This window comes from Rhipicephalus sanguineus, chromosome 4, assembly GCF_013339695.2.
Source record: "Rhipicephalus sanguineus isolate Rsan-2018 chromosome 4, BIME_Rsan_1.4, whole genome shotgun sequence".
In the NCBI taxonomy this organism is placed as follows: Eukaryota; Metazoa; Arthropoda; class Arachnida; order Ixodida; family Ixodidae; genus Rhipicephalus; species Rhipicephalus sanguineus.
The window spans coordinates 200329994-200352346 of NC_051179.1; the positions used below are offsets into that span (position 1 = coordinate 200329994).

The window sequence follows — 22353 nt, forward strand, 5'->3', positions numbered from 1 at the left end:
GAATTCCTCCACTCGTTTAGTATATGAATGATATTGCAATAGATGACATAAGAGATCTTTGTTTTCGAAGAAAGTTATGCATACAGGGGCGACCTGATCGCGAATAATAGAGGTCCTCAAGAAAACCCGCTACACAGGGGCACTCGTAGTTTCTTTAAACGAACTTGGTGCGACCCGTCTTGTGGCGCCACAGCGGCAACAGGCTCAACTAGGCAACTCCCGCTGCTTTCAAGGCACGCAACAGGCCACACGAGCGGCCGTGGCCCAGCACTGCTCAGTGGCTGCCAGGCATTGTTTTGATCTTTTAGGTTGAAGCTGTGGAGATGGCCCGGCAGCCGTCACCTAACGGAAAGGCAGACCTCAGCTTCTTTCATCGGTAGTACAAATGTGCATACCGTACACCGCTCTTGCTCGTCGACCATGCTCATCGGTGCGGGACGCGCTGAGCAGGCGCACCAGCGCCAGCTCTAGAATGGCCGTTTTTCCTGATCCCGTCGGAGCGCTCACCACCACCGGCTTGTCGCTGTGTAGAACCTGCGACCAACAACACCGAGGCGACGTGCTTGGCACCCGAAGGAGCACAGCATTTTTGAGAGTCACTGAAATGCACTGGACGAATCCCCGATGGCTATCCAATGAACCGGTCACCAAAAGGTTTGCCATTTCAAATGCCAAGGATTGGGAGGCGGCTCTGCTCAGCTGGACCATGGTCGGACCACCAACATAGGGTCGTCCACCGTGCTTAGCATGCGGCCAGGGCCTGTGGGCTACTGTAGGCTTAGGAAACTTTTCATTCATGGTAAACAAAGTCTTGACGAACCAATCACACGCTCATGACAACAGTCAGGAGCGTGTGATTCGCGTCCTTACAGAGCAGGCTGGGGAAGCGGCAGAAAAACCAAAACTAATAACTGTGAAAGAAATGATTGCTGAACACCTCTGTGTGTGTGTGTGTGTGTGTGTGTGTGTGTGTGTGTGTGTGTGTGTGTGTGTGTGTGTGTGTGTGTGTGTGTGTGTGTGTGTGTGTGTGTGTGTGTGTGTGTGTGTGCGTGTGCGTGTGCGTGCGTGTGTGTGTGTGTGTGTGTGCGTGTGCGTGTGCGTGCGTGCGTGCGTGCGTGCGTGCGTGCGCGTCAGTAGAACCGCGCACGTGAGGGGGTGCCCTCAAGTTCTCTTGCGCACCCGCTGTTTTAGCTGTGTATCGTTACAATAAGGTGTAAATTGGCCCTTTCATAGCTCCCTGAAGCTTACAATAAGACATCGGCGAAGTTATCCCCCGTAGTGCGCGTTCCCACAAGTCAAGGAAATCGAGCACGCGTCAGCTAAAGCGCAAGATACAAGCTTTCTTCTTGTCCTAATAAAGCATCTATTGACAGCATCCGCAGGGCGCGTACGAGAAACTGACGCCACGCAGCAAACGCGCCGACATCAACCCTACGAAGAAAGCGATTTCGTTCGGCCCGGTGCTACAGAGGTTACAGTGCTTCACTGTTGACTCGAAAAACGTGGGATGGATCCCGGCTGCGGCGGTTGCATTTCAATAGAGGCCCGCGTACTGTACGATGTCAGTGCACGTTCCACAACGACGTTTCTCATAGCCTCAGTCGCCTAGGGACGTACAACTCCTGAAACCAAATCAGTTTCGATTAATTCTTGGTGCGTTATCCATAACTTTCTTTGATTTTGTTCGAATGGCGCAGCAATTTTTTAGCACAGCGACGTATTCCGAGTTGGTCAACTTTTGAGACCAAACAACCATCGTCGGAGCAACATTGCAGGAAAGGTTGTGAAAAGCTCTTTCCGCCTAGCCAGCGCGCATTGCGAGACGCCGAAAAAACTGCTTCGCAATGCATCTGCCAGAAGCGATACCGCATGTTTTCTGATGGCAAGTTTCGCGCGCTCTCCCCGAGGCGTGTCTTGGCTCAAGTTAATCCGCGAATAATGTTTGAGCCGTGGGTGTGCAGTCCATGCGTAGTATGTGTGCGTTTGCATTGTGCATGTGTCCATGGTATGCGAGCTGCGATTGCACGTGGTGTGGGTGCGAGAGCGCGTTACGTGCGTGGTGTAGCATTCGTTGAATGTTAAATGGGCACTTTTCCAAGTAGCCATCGAAATGATTCGTCAAAGGAGTTCATTGCGTCACGAATCGACCGCCGCAAACATTTTTAGAAGCATGATCTTGGGGGGCCTCCGGCTCTCTAAACCTGAGTTCCTCAGGACTGAAGGTTCGTGTCATGTCATCCGTCAAGTACGAGCGAAATTAAAGCTTCGGCGCACGCTTTTCTCTCGTCCCGACGAAGCTACGCAGGGAGGGATGACACGCGGGAAAGAAATCGCGTCACGCGCGCGTCGTCACCTTCACCACTGTTTCTTTTTTAGGAGCTGGCTCGCCAGGTTCTTAAGCTGGGGCCAAGTCCCGCGCCGTAACCTGCATCCATCCATTCAAAGCGTCGTGGAACGCGAAGTGGAACGCTACGCGCGTCGTGCCTTCCCTCTAGCCTGACCGTTAAATTTCACAGGGCGAGCGGGGAACGCGGTCGACAGCCAGGCGAGCGTCGGACAGCTGTTTTAGGGCCACTTTGTTGTGTGCGTCTCGAAGGCAGTTTTCAAATTGAAAGAAAATCAGGAGCGTTGCGTCTGCAAGTGTCGACAATGGAGATTCAGACGCTCTTAGATATACTTGATCAAATTGTAAATTGTGTATATATTTCATCAAAATTCTAAATGAATAAAACATTGTGTATATATAACAACGTGTGTCACGTCTTCATATGATGGTAAAGGACTTGTACGGAAGATTCAAGGGTTTCCCCGATCTTCTCCGAGCCACCTCCTCAATCATCATTCACTTCGTGGATATGGTGTGATTCTTTTTTTCTCCGATCGCGCGGCTTACTTTCAGTGTGATAGCGGGCACGTGGTGGCCTCCCGCGGCGGCCGCGGTAGCTATGTAGATGACGATGCTCAAATCAGCCAATGGCCGTGAATGTGGTCACTTGGGCATATGGAATCATTTGTAGGAAGAAGAGGCAACGATTTCTAGCTTCCTTTGAGAATTAATCGTATATTCCAGGCCCCGTGCAGTGTTTTAATGTTTGGCTTGCGTGTTCTCAGGAGCCTCGACTACCGAGCGGCAGCATTTTCTGACCATGCCGAAAAAGTGTTGCAGGGCGACCTTAAAATGCATACGCTGCATGTGTGTGACCTTCGTGTGCGTGTAACGAGTGTGGGGAACGGGTGGCTGATTCTTAGCCATGTATTTCCCTGAGGTGCTGACATTTGTTAATTCATTATTCGTGGGTAGCAACAACCTTGGTGCAGCTATCCGATGCGCGATAGTGCCGCGATAACGATGCGGACGCTGTTCTCAGTGGTCTCTGCGTGTTTGCGGGCGAGGAAGGCTGGTTTCGCAAGAAGGCAGGCACTCACATCGTCCATGACGCGTGACTGGATCCTGTTGAAGAAAGGGTAGGCGTTGAACAGGCAGCGGTAAGGACCCGCTACGGAACCCCAGTCAAGGAAAACTGGCACACATGGGAGAAACATGCGAGAATTTAAAAGTGCTTTTTCAGCAGGCCCCGTACGAAGCAAGTTCATTGAAATTCTAGCTGCTTATGCTATTTTGTGACATCATGAACGCTTGGTGAATACGAGCAGAGTCGTACGTAACGCGTTGCAAGTAAACGATTACTTGTAATCATTTACATTTTCTGGCAATTTCGTAATGTAATCGATTACTTTTTCGAAACCATAACGTGGGCAATTCAATTACTTTTTCTCGTAATTCATTACCGCTTATCGACTACCTGGTTTTCCCAAGATCGAGTTGTTCCCGTCCCGGAAATATGCGACCGCTCTGTAGAGACGCCCATCCTGGCAGATCCCGTATGCTGGAATGCTTACGGGTTAACCAGGTTGTACCCGGTTTGCTACCCTACACGGGGGTAGGGGAGAACAAGTGATGCACACATGCCAACGTTCATGGCGCGACAGTCACAGCCGAAACATGTTTGAGACCTCTGCGGTTGTCTGAAAGTAGATTAGAATCCGAGATGTTAAAAAAGGCTTGCAAGGAATGGCTCCAAGGAATCCAGAACTTGCAGTGCGCAAATTGAGCTGATGGAGTTGTCATTGTGTTGAGGAGAGTGCGCATCGTGGTCATGAGAGACCTCAACGCAGCGAGGACTTGTCGGTTTTCGTCGTGAAAATCATCTGTGGACGATGTACATTGCGGGGCATTTTGCACCGGCCATTTATGAGTGCGCAGTGGTGGTAGTGAGGGCCACGCAACATCCGCCGCCGCTTTCAAAGCCTCCACATCTTTTCGGCTCTCCGACTGTGATGCATTGGGCGGTGGTGCCGGCGGCAGGGGTCGTAGCTGTCGCTTAGCAGAAGTCTGACGGTCTGTCGGAGTAGGACGTTGCGGTATCACTCCAGATTGGCCAGCAGTAGCCCTAGACCTTCGTTGTTGTCTATTTCTCACAATATCAGCAGCCTCTTTGTGCGTTGAGCCATCCCGTATCATCGGCAATCCATTCTTTTTTCACTAATGGGTAGTCTCTTGATGCCTTCCATGGCAGTTGGGACATTTCAGGGTGGTTGCTCGGCACGATTTCGCATTGTGTGGTTCTGCACAGCGGGGCCAAATCACCACGATCCTGCAAACTCCGCTCACATGGCCCATTTCTCGACATTTATGGCACTGGTGTAGTCTTGGTGTAAATGGACAGACCACGTGACGGAAGTGTCCCACCTTCACGTGTGATGGCAATGTGTCCCCTTTGAAGACAATTTTCACGCAACGCGAGTTGCCCAGACGTGAACGATGTTGCTGTGGTCACTATCCGCCTTGATCAGCATTGGAAGGTCGCCACTAGGACTGGAAATGTCGACATCGTGTATTACACCTACCACCATCTCCTTGTTAAGTGGAATGCGAGCTCGGACCGTGATACCGTCGAAGTCTCTGACCCTGGTCAGAGCAAGCAGAGATGCCTGCTGTATAGCGTTGTGGCCAAGGCATTCATGCGGGGGTTGACTAGATTTCGTTTGTCGCCAGAGACTCGAGTTTTCTCGAGAAGGTCTGCCGATTCAGGTGTTGAATTTCCCGCGTTCAGCCTTCAAGAAGACGAAGACGAGTTTTGGGCCAGCGAGCTCGTGCGCTCGTTCTACCAGGAAAAAAGGAGCCATCTTTACGTTCTGGGCTCATGCGGACGCCAATAAACGTCTGTTTGAGCTTGTAAGTCCGCGTCGGCTGGTTTTTGTGCCACATATTTTACATTTGGTGCCGTTAAACCCGGGAGGCGACAGCCGGGAGCTACCGTCAAGGGACATCGCTGGTGGCTACCGACTGGAACAACAGCCGCGAACTACGGAGGCCAACAGATCAGCTGATCGCTATGGACAGGCTCAAGACGAAGAGGACCACGCGAAGGGCCCAGAACACCAAGCTCATTCAAGAGGCAAGTGCCTTACTTGAGCGTGATGACGCGACATTACAACAAATCGACTCGATTTATGAGAGGCTGACGAGCAATAACGAGGAACTGAAGAAGATTAATGATGAGATGGAGAGCCACATAAGTGACGAGACATTCGGGGCGGAGTACGCGACTGTAATTGAATATGAGGACAACGCGACCCGCATCTTAGCCGAGCTCCAGAGCAAACGCCGCCAGCATAGCGAGACATCTGCAGTGTCAGCGCCCATCGAAGTTCGTGACGTGCCGGCGGCTATTGGACCTGCTGATAGGCCAGGAGCCAAGTTACCGAAGCTGACAATTAATCCGTTCGCTGGTGACTTGTGCAAGTGGAACGAGTTCTGGGAGCAATTTGATCAGGTCATCAACCAGAACGGCAATCTTTCAACTAGCGACAAATTTAACTACCTGAGGCTGTTCTTGAAAGGAGACGCAGCGGCAGCTATAGCGGGGCTTCCTACCACCGAAGCATGCTACGAAGACGCGTTAGACATCCTGAAAAGACGTTTCGGCGACAAAAAGCGCTTGGAGCAGGTGTATTTCTCAAGGCTTCGAAGGCTTACTCCTGTGCGTTCTTCCAACGAAGTGGCCAAACTCCGCAAGTTATATGACCATGTGCTCATTAACACGCGGGGACTGGAGGCGCTTGGCATCAGCAAGTCGTCCTTTTCATCGATGCTGTGCGACATTCTGCTGAGGGCATTGCCACGTGACATCGTCGTGGCATATCATCGATCCTGCGCGACACAACCTGAAAGCTCCAACAACGTTCAGCATGACACGGAACTAGAGCGTCTTCTTCACTTTGTCTCTATTGAAGTGGAGAGCCTCGAAAGGAGTGACTTGGCAGAAGAGAAAGGATACGACGAGGCGACTCATCCTAAAGACAACGAGGGTGCTCACTTTCACAGTGCAGTCCCAACGTCATCAGTACTCCACTGTCAAGTGGCTATAACTGCAACTAACTCGAGCTGCAATTTCTGCAAATCGACGCAGCATTTGACTGAGTCATGTAGCATGGACTTATCGCTGCCAGAGAAGAAGAAACTTCTTTCTGCCGACATGAGGTGCTTTCGATGCACATGTAAAGGTCACCGAGCAAGGGATTGCAGGCGTAGAGTTACATGCTCGGGCTGCAAAGGTCGTCATGCAACCACTATGTGCGACCCAGATAAGCTAAGGCGAATGCAGCGGGAAGACGTCAAAATGACCGGAGAAGTTTCCAGACCAGGAAACGAAAAAACGCTGACTACCGTGAAAAAGCGTGGGTGGACCTCACAAGGCAGCACGGACCCCAAATCATCAAAGACTTTTCACTCCCGACTAACGGACATGACCACCCAACTCGACACTGCAGAAGAATTCCACGGAATCATCGGCAAGGAAAAAGGAAGACTCCGGCGATATGAGACCCGACTCGGAGAGCGTGTTCCAACACGCAAAAGTCAGAGCCTGGAGCTGGCCTTTCATGCTAGCCAAAAGCGAGTCATCCAGGCGAAGGATTACGCACTGCATGAAGCTCAAGCTCTAAGAAACGTGAACGAGCAGGCCACTTCAATGGAAACTAAGATGGCCGAGCTGCGTCTGAAATTGCGCGAGGAGCAGACTGCTCGTGAGCGGGAGCACAGAGCCCATGAAAACAAGCTGAAGGAGCTTCAACGCTTGGTTTCTGAGAAGCAAACTTTTAGTGAGAACATTGAAGATAATCTGGAGAAAGTCGTGAGAGAAGCTGCTCAGGCACACATGACCAAGGAGTACGAGTCCAAAATACAGAAGTTGACCCAGGAGTTGGACGAGGTGCGCAAGCGGCTGCGTGTGTCGGAGGAGAAGCTCACGCTGATTTTCCCTGTGCTGCTCAAGATGCAGCAGTTGGGCATGGAACAATGCGAGATTGAGTTGGAGAAACAAAAAAGACAGCCAGGACATGTCGTGGAGCACCAGCAGACGATGAGAAGAGAGACAGAAATGGGTAGCCTGGAGAATCGTCTAAAGGAGTTGTCTCAGGCAGGAAGAACACATGATTGGTTGCGCATGCAAGACTGTGCTGCCATCCAGCAAATTCAAGAGCGTCCCTCACTGCTCACACGAGAAGACGCAACCTCATCAAGTGCTGCAAGAATCGGACCCAAGAATACAGAACTGCCTTCCCAGCAAATGAAACCTGAACGTGAGGACATCGCTGGACCGTTTTGGCAACAGGCGCCTGCTGCTGAAACCGTCGAAGCAGCATGTGCTGAGAGCCCTATGGACCTGCTCGCCTACATCCGCGAGCTGGCAGGAGAGGACGTCCTAAGTCTCCACGCCAAATGGCGAGAGAAGCTTCGACATGTGAAGGATTAGCTCGAAAGGTAGAAGGCTGACGAATACACCTCAAGGCCAAATCGAAGAAACGGAAGCATGAACGCGTACAGAGGACTTTTGGAGAATACAACACCGAAAGCGCCTGACCATAAAGACGCGACACCATTGCGCGGCCGGGAATGTGTTGAATTTCCCGCGTTCAGCCTTCAAGAAGACGAAGACGAGTTTTGGGCCAGCGAGCTCGTGCGCTCGTTCTACCAGGAAAAAAGGAGCCATCTTTACGTTCTGGGCTCATGCGGACGCCAATAAACGTCTGTTCGAGCTTGTAAGTCCGCGTCGGCTGGTTTTTGTGCCACATATTTTACATCAGGTGTCTCAGATGGTCAGATGGTGTAATTGGCACAAATAAGACGGTGTAGTTCGTTGAAGCCACCCTACGCTTCACAGTAGATGCGGTTGAAGGCGGTGAAGCACCCAAAGATCTTCGTTTCAGTTTAATGCTGTAAAACAGGCGTGAAGTCATCGTCGGAATCGTCACTGCTCGCCGAATACAGTTCGGTAGACTCACTGTCAGCGTCGCTGAGTTCGCTGTTTCGTTTCCTCGAGGGGCCCATCGACGGCGGCGGCATGCCTGGAGGCACGGTGCGCAGGTGAGTCTACTTCCAGTGTAGCCAAATAAAATAGCGATGGCTACGCGATGAACATGAACAATCGGCAAAAAGTGTCAACAGGCAAACAAAGCACTGTGCTGTTGTTGTACCCTCTGCCACATGGCTCATACCCACACTGGGGGACTGGCCAAGAATTGTTCATATGAAGTTTTAAAGTTATTGGCCAAGAATTCATCTTATAAATTTTCTTTTTGGTGCTGGCAAGAGTTGTTCTCTAATGAAAGCTTTCCCGACGTATTGCTTGCGAAGGTGAAGGCACGGTTTGCTACTGCTTTCTGTCGGAAACATGTTCGTTTCGGGCAGTGCCCACTTAGAGTTAAAAGTGTTCTTGCTCTGTTAATGTAAACGCTGTGCGAATTATAAATGAGGACATCGTTGTTCCCGAAGAAAATAACCTATCGAAATAAGTATTGCCGACTTGAACTCCAATAAAATTTGTCTAGAGTTTGAGGCTTCTTAAGGAAACTTGTAACACAAAGTTACACGCAGGGGACTATCTGTCCCGTAAATTGCCCATATTAAACTAGTACGCCGTGTCAGGAAAACACTGCCTTTTCTTCTGTATGCGCTAACGCTTTATCTTGCCACTGGCACGGCCGCTCGATAAAAAAAAAGGTGCGGCCTGTTGTGTAACGCTGAAACACACGGGCACAAGCGGGAACGCTGCGTTGGCAGTTCCGTCCGCATTGCCGCACGTAGACGTACAGCCACGCGCATTGAGGACAAAAAAGAGACAAAAAAACAAGGTTCCAGCATTCGCGAGACGTTGCATCTCGCTGTATATTGGCATGCCGAGGAGCCGCGGCGTTTCATGGACTCTTTGAACGACAATAAAGGGTGTCAACATCGGGTACCACGAATTTCTGTGTGACACTGACTGGCGTTAAAAGTCCTTATGATAAAATAAGATATCGTTGTTTCTAAGCAAAATAGTGCATCGAGAGGAGTGGTGATGACATGATCCCAAATAATATTTGCCAATAGTTCGAGGCTTCTTAAGAAAACCCGCAACACAAAGACGCTCATGCGTTCTTTAAACCACCTTGGCGTAGGCGTGCGCAGAGGGGGGCAGTGGGCGGGCGCCCCCCCCCCAGTCACCTAAGAAGAGGAGCGCGCAAACTTTGTCCCATACATTGACTTAATAGAAAGGGGGCGCCGCGATTAACCTCCCCCCTTCTGAAGGAGAATCCTGCGCACGCCTATGCACCTTGTTGCAACCCGTGTTCTGGCGCCACATTTTGAAGCGCCTACATCGCTGCCGACTACATCAACGCGTAGTGGCGCTCGCCAGTACTATTGCGGGCGGGAATGACGAATATGAGCGCAGGTCTACGATTGAATAAATGTAAAGTTAGAAGTAATCACGGCGTTGCATCACAAAAGGGGTTATTATGGGGGTTAGTTTTTCTTAACATGCTTTTTAACACGAAAGTGTTTTATGCCGGGGTCCACCAAGTACATCCGTCACGGATATGACGTTGATAAAATGGACGCCAACAGGTGAGAAAGAAAAATATACCCCGCTGGGAATCGAACCCACGACGTTGCGGCCGCGACGGCAAGCGCCCGACGCGCTACCGAGTAAGCTAACTCGGGAGATGCTGGACACGGCGCGAACGCGCCTTATATCTTTCGCACATTCTCTTTCGCGGCGGGCGGAGCGGGGCGGTGCCGCCGTCTGTGAGGTGTGAAAAAAAGTAATGCTTCACGATCGACACTTACTAGCGCTTCCTCCGAGATTGCACGCGATATCGGAGGTAATGGTTAAAGCGTCTCGATACCAGAGAGGTAGACTGGCCGCGCTGCCGTCGCCGAGGCACGCTTGACGCAGTTACGTTCTTTGCCTTTGGCTTCGTGTTAGCGTGCGTCGGCTCAACGGAGTAGCTTCCACGTGCACCAACGGGATTTCTCCGCGGCCGACTGCTTCAATTGCGAGAGCACCGACTAACAAAACCGCTGCAATATGCGTTGCAGAAAGGACGCGATTTCGACGGGCGAATGTCGTACCTTGGTGGAGCGAGGGCAGCGCCTGCGAGACAGAGGCCAGCGGGACGCACGCGTTTGCGGCTCAGGCTGCGAACCTCTACCTCCCGTGTTGCTGAAGCGCAGTGTGTGTTATGTATGCATTAGCACAGGCGTCGGCTACCCGTTACTAGAAAGCGCACACGTGCCGTTTCTCTCCTTAATTGACGACGCTTTGAAGAAGCGCATACCGGGTACCAGTGTTGATTATGAGCTTGTTGATATCATCTTTACGCGGGATTCACGATTCGCTGTGTCCAAATATCACATCGTCAGCTACCACAACGGTTTAATAATGATCATGGGCGTTAGTCGTCGCGATAGAGACATGCTGTCAACATGGGTGCATCCACGTCAAACGGTGCTATAGCTGCCAAACACGAATAGACATTGTACAAGCTCTCATATATCACTACACAATAAGCACTACTTCTGTGACGACACGTTTAACTTTCGTGTTATACCGATTCCTATGACGGAGGGATCAGCCATGTTTTTTCACTGAACGCCAAATATACGAACGATCTTAGACTGTTTCAGCGTTCGAACCACAGCGCCCGGCAAACAATGCGCCGAACGCCACTGTGCTGAAGGAAACGCTCTGGGGACGCTCCAGGCGGCGTTGTTTGAAGAAACTGAAGGGGGCAAATGTAAGAGCGTTGATCATGCTACGTACCAGTGGCATCGCGGTCAACAAGACGAAGAAAAGGACGACAATAAGATAGACTGGCGCGAGCTGTTCCTATCGGCAGCGCTGCTCGGTGAACCACTTGTAAATACATCTGTTCCTATTCCTTCGAGTCTCTGTATATATTTCCCGTAACATATTTGGTGGAGGTGCGGGGTCGATGATTGCTTCTGATTTAACACCGCAGCAGACTGACGAGCTCCACCGGGTTCTACTGCCGTACAACGACGTTTTTGATCTCAGCGGCCGTCCATTTTGGCAAGCTACTGGTGTGACGCACCGCATAAACACTGGTGATGCGTCTCCTATCCATAGGCGTCCATATCGCGTGTCGGCGACTGAGCGTCAAGTTATCCAAAGTGAGGTCGACAAAATGCTTGCCAAGAACATCATTGAGCCATCTTGCAGTCCTTGGGCGACCCCTGTCGTACTCGTCCGCAAGAAAGACGGCACATGGCGTTTCTGTGTCGATTATCGACACCTGTGATGTGCGCCCAGAAGATCCGCAATGCTCCTGTGGGATGTGGTAGAAGAGAAAGCAGACGACGACGACTACGACGCCGGTGCTCGCGCAAGAAGGCGCCAACTCGCTTACCTGGGGGTTGAAGAAGAAGAAACAGGGGTGGCAGACGGTGCTCGGCGTTCGATACAGTCGGGTGACCGGACCCGAGTGTCGACGCTCTGGGACGCGGTCCACGAGTTGGAGCCAAGGTCTTCACGTGGCCGCTGACGTACTCCGACGCTTCGCTTCGGCAAGACACCATGTTTCTCGGCATTCCTTTGCACCCCTTCGTCGACCTCTTCAAGAGTTCCCGCACCGGTCGTCTCCTCTCGTCGCCCGAAGCACTGGACTCTCCGATGGGTGAGCCCATGTCAGCTGACATTCCTAAGGACGCTCGCTGTTTAGAAACTGTTTGTAGTTAATTCTTTCTCTGTTTGCTGTGTTTTCTTTAGTGTGTGTGAGGACCGCCAGGGGGCGCCGAGCAGTGAAGACCTACTGTCACTGCGCTCCGCTTTCTCTAAGGTTTTCAGGGGGCACGATCGCTCAAACCCATCGAGAAATCGTATATTTTTATTCGTGAAGTTGCGAGGATTCCGTAGATATCAAGATCTCGGGCCAGGGCCAACTTTACGAGAAGAAACCATTGCATGAAGATTGGATGAACATGTCAAGACGCTCACCATAACGACAACGGCCAGCGTCGCGCGTCGCGAGAGACCCTCCGACGTTCGCGGTACGACGATTTTGTGTGTGTGTGTGGGCGCATGGACTAGCCGCCAAACTTTGGACACCCTGCTTTGCTGCCACGGCACAAGGACTCGAGGTGAGTGATATTCACTTCACCTTCGTGAGCTTTTGTGTGACACGACAAAAACCGGCGGAAAATGTGTCAGCCTAAGTGCTACGACTAACTCGGCAGAAGCGGCGGCCACCTTTTCCTTTATTCTGCCAAGCATGACTATCCGGGCTTTATCGCCTTTTTTTCGCCATATGGAAGTCGATGAAGAGCTTCCCGGCCCTTCTCGGACGCCGGAATTACTCACCACCGACGCGGACGCGAGCGGAGTCGCGTCTCCGCAGACAAGTTCCCATGAAGAGCCGGCGTCTGCCGACGCGGCTCTCGGAAACGAAGATAGCGACGCGACCTGTTCGGAAGGCCGCGCATGGACTGAGGACGCTTGGCATACCGTCCTCTCGCGCAGGAAAAAGAAGAACCAGTTAAAAAAGCAGCACTCTCAGACGGAGAAGGCTATGAACACCAACCAGCAATCGAACAGCGATCCACTCGCCGAAAAAGAAAAAAAGTCAAGCCAGGCAGGGTTTCCGACGGATGAAACGACGCGGCCCGCCTCCTCTGCCAAAAGAGGATATCAAGATAATTCTGAGGCCGCATAGGGGTCTCTGGGTGAAAAACATATCGGGGCTGGAACTCTCCAGGGCTGTGATAGATGCCTGCCAACGAAGTTTCAACGGCAACGACTTTCTGTTGCGGATTCACCCAGGATCAAATATTGTAATCATATCTACGCCAAACGTGGAAGTGGCAAGTAGGCTGCGAGATATCCGCCAATTAAACATCAGGGGACAAATCCACGCCTTCAATGCATACCTGGCCGACCCCGAAGGCGTCTTGCGGGGAATAGTTCACGGAATACCAGCCGGAACTTCGCAGGATGAGCTTATGGAGAACCTACGTGTTCGGACGCAAGGGGTGAAGATTGAGAGAGCAAGAATGTTGGGTTCGTCAAAGACGGCGATTATCACATTCACGGGCAGTGTGCTGCCGCGGAGCGTATACATGATGGGGGCCGAGTTAATCTGCTACCCATACAAGCCAACAGTACAGGTCTGCAAGATATGCCTCTTAACCGGGCACCGCACGGACGTTTGTCCAACTCCAAATGTCAACGTGTGCCTCAAGTGCGGGGCAAGAGAACCAACGCAAGGGCATGACTGCACCCCTAAGTGTGTCATCTGTGACGGCGAACACCCCACGGGCGATCGTCTGTGCAAGAAAAAACTTAAGAGCGTTGCGCCTCCCCGAAAATCGAGGATAGACCAGACAAAAGAGAGGAGAGGTCAACCTGAATGGACCGGCGATATCATGTCGTCTGGAGAATTCCCTCAACTAGAACTGCACAAGCCTCGATGGTTCAGCTCGGACCGGCCGGAACAGCGCCAGCCAAGATCAAAATCCCGATCCCGATCGAGATCCCGATCAAGGTCGCGATCGAGATCCCACTCAAGGAACCACTGGCAAAACAACAACAACACGGCACCTCCGGCCTCCGGGAAATCCAGCCTAAAGAACCATACAATGGGTGGAGGGCCTCTGGACAGGGCGGGTTCCCCCCAGGAAACAGAAGAAGCGCAAGCCGCCGGCCGGACAAATGCATATCAGGTGAGCTTTGCGAGGGAAGTGTCTTCCAACGCTCCAATAACAGAAAATCCACAATATAAGAAAATATTGGAAGAAAATAAGAGGCTGACCCAAGAGGTCAAACAACTCAGAAAACAAATGGCCGAAGAGCGTAATGATTTACAGGCGGCAATATCTTCATTGGAGAGAAGGCTAGAGGCTAAACTGCAACCACAAGATTCGAAAGGGATAGCCGGAGGGAGAGCAAAAGAGAACGAACATCAATAAAATCCGCCAATTCGAGGGGAACCGCGTCGTCGGCTGAAGCAGGAGAAGGGAGAATGTTCCAACGAACCCCCACCTCGCACCCAACAGTAAATAACCCCGACCAAATAATTCGGCAAATACAGGCGCAGTTGCAGGAAAACAGGGAAGGTATAGCTAACGTTAGTAAACTCCTCGCCGATTTCATGATGGAGATAAAATCTTTCGTCGGAGAGGAATTAAGAACTCAAAGGCAGTACGTCAATGAAGCTGTGGGCAGCATGCAGAGGGCAATGAACAAGCGCCCTCGCTCGACCTCCGCTAGTAGTAGCAAACAACATCATGGCCAAAAATAATTGGAAAATTGTGGAACAATGAGAGATCTGGCAGTGGAATTGCCGCACTTTTCACAAACGCGCAGCAGCACTCCAGAGCTATGTAAATTCGGCACCAATTCCACCTGATGTGGTATGCTTGCAAAAAGTTGGTCCCAAAATGGTGAAGCTGCAAGGATATTACGTCCTTCAGAGCCCAAATTATCCCCGCATAGCCACGCTGGTGAGCAAGATGATTGCGGCAAAGGCAGAGTACGTCGAAAGTCTCAAGATCAATCACCAAATTATCAGTTTATTCCCCCAAAAGAGAGGCAAACCAAGGACTATAATAGTCAACGTATACAGTCCTCCAAAAGACAAATGCGATGACTTTAGCGAGCTCCTCGCTGAGACGTTTAAAGTCGCAGGCAACAAGGACCGCCTTTTGGCTTTGGGTGATTTTAACGCACCCAACACCGCATGGGGTTCTACGAAAGACTCACCGAAGGGAAGGCGTCTCGAACACGCAGCGTCTAGGCTGGGTCTGAGTTTCATAACTCTCCCCACCACGCCCACAAGAGTGGGCAACAGCGTAAGTAGGGACACGTTCCCAGATCTCACTTTCACCTTCAACATCAAAGACGCTTACTGGACTAACCTGGAGGAAAATCTCGGAAGCAACCATTACATCATTAGCGTCTCCATATCAACTCCAAAAATGCGCAGAGTGATAGGTGACGCGACGATCACAGATTGGACAGAATTCATAAAACGAGATCCCCCACCCGACTCTGTACCGGACTCAATAGAGGCGTGGTCGGAGTACATTAAATCGGTTCACGCAAACACAACAAAGAAAATAGCAAGAACCATAGATACACCGGCAGTAGACAGCCACCTGTTGCGCCTATGGGAGACCAGGCGGAGGCTACTGAAGCGGTGGAAACGTCAAAGACTGAATAGGACACTCTTGCGCAGGATTGCGGCTCTGTCAGAGGACGCAAACGCCTACGCAAGCAAATTGGCAACCGAGGGGTGGGTCAGGTTTCGCAGTTCACTTCAGAACACACTAAGCACTGCAAAAACTTGGTCCATCCTAAGGAACATCCTTGAGCCAGACAAATCCAAATCCGCGATCAGCAGAACACTGCAGGAAATCGCGGAAGACTTTCCGGGCACGGACGACGACCTCATAAAGGCTCTCAAGGAGAGATACATTGGCGAGAGTCCAACAACTAATTCGACACATCAAATTAGTTACTCGGGAGCTAAAAATGAGAAACTAGACGAGCCAATAACAAAGGAGGAGGTCTTCGCGGCAGCCCAGGCTGCCCAGAGGAACACAACCCCCGGTAAAGACCGAATTACGAATGCAATGATCAGGAACCTTAGCGACAAAGCCATAGAAGACCTCACAAAACAAGTTAATGAGCACTATTGGCTTAAAGGGAAGATCCCTGAAGAATGGAAAACGGCCAAAATTATAACCATTCCAAAACCCGGAAAGAGACCTTCCCTACAGGCGCTCAACCTATATCACTGACCTCGTGCATGGGGAAGCTCTTCGAGCGGGTCATTCACACCAGACTTCAAAATTTCATAGAGGACAGGGGGCTATTCCCGGCCACCATGCTGGGCTTCCGCAGTGGCCTCTCGACACAGGACGCTTTCCTCCTGTTACAGGAAGAGGTCCTCAAAGGCATTCCCAAGGGTGGGGAGCATTTGCTGCTTGCTCTTGACTTGCAGGGGGCCCTTGACAATATCTTTCATGGAGCCATACTTTCAGAGCTAAATATAATTGGTTGCGGGGAAAACATATTTAACTATATACGGGATTTCCTCACGGAGAGGAAGGCAACAATTGGTATTTCACGCGTTAGGTCTGAACCTTTCCGAATGCCAAACAAGGGAACGCCTCAAGGAGCAATTATATCTCCTCTGCTGTTCAACATCGCCATGCGTAGACTCGCGCGGGCCTTGGACTGTGTCCCGCAGCTGGGTTATACCCTCTATGCGGATGACATCACTCTGTGGGCCACGCGGGGGTCTATGGCCAGCAAGGAGCAGACTCTGCAGGAGGCGGCACTGGCCGTAGAAAACTTTGCCACAACCAGCGGTCTCAGTTGCGCCCCCGAAAAGTCGGAGGTGATCCGAATACATTGCAAACGCTACAAAAGTGACGGGAAGATAGAAATTGAAATCGAAAATCAGAAAATTAAAGAGGTCACCGTCGCTCCTATCCTGGGCTACTGGGTTCAGAGCAACGGTAGGGCTAATCACACTCAATAAGGATTCAATGGGGGCTAGTTGGTACTGCATCGTTCTTGTTCTGCGCTAAAAAATGTAACAGGGGGACGACACGGGAACAAAGACGTGCGCAAACTTTCAACTGTTTATTTGTGATCAAAGCTCGTCAATATATACACAGACACGAAAGGGCAAGAAGCAGATACAAACGTGACGTAGAACATGAAAAGGCGTGAAAAATGGAAGAGGGTGCAAATCTACAGATTTCATGAAGACGCGTGTGTATTTACGTGATGGCTGTCTATTAAATTAAAAGCGGGCTTTCCCAGAACCACAGAAGGAGAGCTTACGTATGTTGATTGATCATTTTTTTGCATGAAGTAGGCCTCCATGATTTCTCGCCCTTTTTTAAATGCGAAGCATTTCTTAGCGAACCTCAGGCACTTTGGGCGTTTCTATATACGTATCTATCTATCTATCTATCTATCTATCTATCTATCTATCTATCTATCTATCTATCTAGCCGCCTACGTCTGGATGCTCTCCTGGTCGTCTCCACAACTTGTAATATACCAAACTTGGCATAACAGGGGATCTGTGTATGGCGAACACGGTTCACTGGTCATGACATGAATAACGCAAAATACCTGTCGCGTACGTCATGAAACCCTCTCTCTCAGTCACATGTGGCACATACCCGCATACCAGAGTTCATGTTTTGCGGGTATGTGCCACAGGTGATACAATGTCTCAACCAACACAGTAAACGCGAACACACACATGGACACGTAAGGAAAGTGATAATAATAATCGTTGGGGTTTTATGTCGCAAAACCACGATATGATTATGAGAGACGCCGTAGCGAAGGGCTCCGGAGTTTTGACCATCTGGAAATCTTTAACGTGCACCGAGATTGAACAGCACACGGGCATCTAACATTTTGCCTCCATTGAGATGCGACCACCGCGGCCGGAATCGAACCCGCGACCTTCGGGTCAGCAGCCCTACATCGTAACCGCTACACCACCTTGGCGGATGCAAGGAAAGGGAGGAAGCTGAAAACAGAACACCCCTGGAAGACGCTCAACTACTGTGCACTCGTTCACGTGGTCCGCAACGTGGACCACGTCGATTACGCAAAACAAAAGCCGGGGTCAGTGCTTCCTACAATAAATTTGCCGAGACAACCAGGCGTCTCATCATTACCGGTGATTTCAGCATTTATTTATCAAGACCCAACAATGCCTGGTCTTTACACTGCGTGAAAGACGGCTTGAATGTGGACTAGGCATCAAAAGACCTCGTGCCACGTCCAGGACAGGAGGCGTCATAGTTCATTTCATCGCAAGGGGCATCCAGGATTTCCAACAGCTGCGCTTTACCTCGCACTTCACTACACTTAGACCCCTCGTAGCCGCGATCACGAACGGATCCGATGAACAAGTCCGGTCCAGCTGCTGGTGCTCACTGATCACGGTGATGATGACCTTGTTCAAGAACTGTTAAGAACCCCTTTTACACATACACACGGGTTCGTGAAACGTGCGTGTGTTCTCCGTCATAACGGACAAGTATAATCATAACAACACCCCGCCACGGTGGTCTATTGGTTACGGCGCTCGACTGCTGACCCGAAGGTCGCGGGATCGAATCCCGGCCGTGGCGGCTGCATTTTCGATGGAGACGAAAATGTTTGAGGCCAGTGTACTTAGATTTAGGTGCACGTTAAAGAACCACAGGTGGTCAAAATTTCCGGAGCCCTCCACTACGGCGTCTCTCATAATCAGATCGTGGTTTTGGGACGTTAAACCCCAGATATTATTATTATTATTATTATTATTATTATTATTATTATTATTATTATTATTATTATTATAATCATAACAACTGTAACGCAACTGCGACTGTAACGTACGTGCAGTGCGCATGCGCTTCCCGCTCGGCTGTTTGTACATCCAGGGGAACTTTCCTGATTGAAGCTTAGTTGCGAGTAACGCCTGTCCGTGCATTTGTGCTTCTTCTTTGTGCTGTTCGGATTCGCGCTATCCAGTATTGAAGAATATAAACACTATACACATCAGCTTGACGCGCCTGGTGTTGGTAACACCTATGTTGCTGTTGACATCGTTACGCAACTGTAAACAACTGGTTATATAATAAATATGCGACTCTTCAGCATATGAGTGTGTTTATACCACTTCTACATTTCTCTAGCGTCATTCCGTAACGTTTCGCTCAATATGAGAAATTATGCCACAGTCACCATCCCGCGTATGCTTCGCATAACATCGATTCCCACGGTACGTGGGATCTGCCGACTTTTTTCGATTTGCTGTCTTCCAAAACCTTGGTGTCGCTGAACATAGGCTTACACCCGCAACGTGCGCAGTGCGCTGCTAAGTGCCCTGGAGACTGTAGCATTTCAGTCGCGTATCTATGTTCTCTTAATCTGATATTTAAGCATCGTCCCGTCTGTCCAATATATGATCTTTCGCACGTGAGGGGGATCTTATAAAATACGTTGCCCACACAATGCACATACCGGTTAGCATGCCTTATCCTGCAGCTGTTGCTAGATGGTTTTTCTTTTTCGGAATTAACTTTTTTGCAGAGCCCTTTAAATTTGAAAGGCGCTGAAAACACAACTTTTGTGTCGCGCTTTTCAGCTATCTTTTTTAGGCCGTGCGAAATTTTATGTATGTAGGGTAACACGGTCACCTTCTTCCTACCTTCATCTGTGTTTTTGGCTGCAACCTTTCCGCCGCTCAGGCCCCTCAAAATCTTTTCAGCGACAGATGCTATCATAGAAGGGGGGTAACCACTGTCTCTGAGTCTAGAGACTTGACGCATCATACTATTCTTGATGGTATGGGGGCATGACTTTCGAATAGACTGGTTGACGTTGGAGCTAGCTATGGCCCGCTTAACTAATTTTGAGTGTCCCGAATCGTAAGGGAGCAAACTCTTTTCACTTCTCGGTTTGTACTCCCAACATGTATGTCCTGCGCTAAAAGTTAATGAAATGTCTAAAAACTGCAGGCATCCCTTATCTGGCATTTCAACTGTAAACTCTAATCCCGGGTGCGCTCTTGCAAACACCTCGACACATTTCGATTCATTTTGCTCTGGAAATTGACGAAAAGGAACACATACTAAAAAGCCATCAACCTACGAAAACATTTTACTGCTCCAAAGCTGCTAAGCTCATTGTGCAGAATTCTATCGCCCTTTGCAATAAAAATGTCACATAATGCGGGAGCTAAACAAGATCCTATGCAAATCCCCGATTACTGTAAAAACACCTTTCCCGCGAACGAAACATACAGGGCCTCGAGGTAGAGTCGCAACAAATTCAAGAAGACGTGCACACCTATTCCACTACTATCTTGGAACTTCACCGCACCGTAGGCATCAATACACTCTTCAACTTCAGGTTGGTCTGGTGCCCGGGACATGCAGGCCTAGAGGGTAACGAGAGTGCGGACGCTCTAGCTCGAGCGCTCACGAACCGAGCGGAGCACCAGCCTCCCTCCCAATTACCACCACCCCACACTACACACGATGGCCTTCGCGAGGAGGAAGACAGTGACCCTGCTCGAATGGCCCCGCGAGAGCTTCTTGCTCATCAGCGATGCGCACGGCAGAAATATAGCGTCCCCCACAAATCTCTTAAAGGGGAAGACGCAGTGGACCTCCGTAGAGTTAAAACGGGGGTCTATCCAAATTTGTTGCGATTGCACAAAATTTTTCCGACGTTGTATGGGCGCGATTGTCCGTGGTGTCGCGACTCGCCACCAACCGTCTACCATATCTCATGGGGTTGCAGTAAAAGGCCAAATAACCTCAACTGCCTACAGCATAAGTACCACATAGAAAACTCTTTGGAGCAATGGGAGGCACTCCTCGCTAGCTCGGACCCGGAGGTGCAACTAGCGCTCCTGGACCATGTCCGGCTGGCGGCACAAGCCAGTGGAGCCTTGGACATGGGGCCCCACCCATCTAGCTCCTAGACCCCTTCCCTTTTCCCCAATAAAAGTTATTCTTCTTCTTCTTTTGTGTGTGTGCCTTTCGTTCATGTTTTTATAAAGTGTTGGTCAAAACCTTCAATCAGCCTCGTCGGTTTGTTAGGAACGTCCACGTTCCTAATCTAAAGGTTTTAAGAACCCCACCGTTCTCATTACAATGGTGTCCGCGACAGGACGAGGCTGATTTTAGTGTTCAGCTACTGTAGAGAAACATGGATCTGAAGGACTTAGTAAGCGCCAGCGAGAAGTTATTCTTAACCGGGGACGCGCTTCGAAAGTAGGTGGAGGATGAGCAAGCGCGTGCTCGAGAGGAGCGTGCCGCTGAACGTGATGCGAGGCGCGAGCAGGCCGAGCGCGAGGGGCGCGCATTAGTTTTGGCTCGTGAGAAGGCAGCGTTGTACGAGAAAATTTTGTTGCTTCGCTTGCGTCTCACAGAAGCTGAAGCGGGTGCGGGTGGACGCGTAGAACCGGCCGCCGTCCCTGATCGTGTCGTGCCCCTGCAAATATGCCCCCGTAGCTTTATGCCTCTTTTTGATGAGAATCGGGACGACCTCGAGGCGTACTTCAGGTGCTTCGAAGTGGTGGCAGCAGGGCAGGATTGGCCTAAAGATAAGTGGGCAGCTGTATTGAGCATGCATCTGGTGGGCGAGGCCCTCAAAGTGTTTGGACGGCTATCGCCCGCGGACTCTTTGGAATACGATAAGGCAAAAAAGGCTTTGTTGCAACGATTTCGTTTTACGGCAGATGGTTACCGTGAGAAGTTCCGTTCATGCAAGCCCGAGGACCTCGAAACAGGCAGCCAGTTTGCTGTTCGGCTTCAGGGATACTTCGATCGATGGATCGAAATGTCTGAAATAGACAAAACTTTTGATGCTATGAGGGACCTTCTTGTTGCTGAGCAATTCTTGAACAACTGTCATGTCAAGCTGGCAGTGTTTCTGAGAGAAAGAAACTGCAAAACCTTAGCGGAGATGTCTGAAGCATGCGATCATTTCATGGAAGCACAGAGACAAAGAAATTTGTGTCAATTTCGAGAAATGCCCGGAGGTCCGATCACGCAAGATGAAAGTAGACAAGGAAGGAATCCTTCGAAACCGCCCCAACCAAAATGCTTTCTTTGCGATCGGGTCGGGCATGATGCATCGATGTGTCGCTTAAAAGGCAGGACACCCTTTTGTCTCACGTGCCAGAAAGCTTGCGCGTGGCTCAAAACGACGATTCGTCCCTTCGTGTGTGCTTCGGGCGAGTTCAATAGACTCGAGTGACCAGGAGCCGCTGCCAAGAGGCATTCCTGGTAAAGCGGGGGGTCTTGTACAGATGATATGAGCTTCCGACAGGCAAAACGTTGAACCAGGTAGTTCTTCCACAGCCCATGCGAGGTTATGTCCTAAGTGTCGCCCGTGATAGTCCCATGGCGGGACATGAAGGAGTGAAGCGTACTACAGATCGCCTGCGAGAAGCTTTCTTCTGGTCGGGGATGCA

The 22353-nt window shown here is 50.5% G+C and overlaps 1 protein-coding gene across 1 annotated transcript in view; it reads right to left on the reverse strand.

Moving 5' to 3' along the window:
- LOC119391978 (probable ATP-dependent DNA helicase HFM1) overlaps positions 1–22353 on the reverse strand; it is a 395854-nt gene that overhangs the window by 295388 nt on the left and 78113 nt on the right. The window contains exons 3-4 of the mRNA XM_049415461.1: positions 3427–3497; positions 396–534 (exon numbers count right to left, since the gene is read on the reverse strand). Coding sequence (XP_049271418.1) covers positions 396–534; positions 3427–3497 — 210 coding nt within the window. The remainder of the gene's footprint in view (positions 1–395; positions 535–3426; positions 3498–22353) is intronic.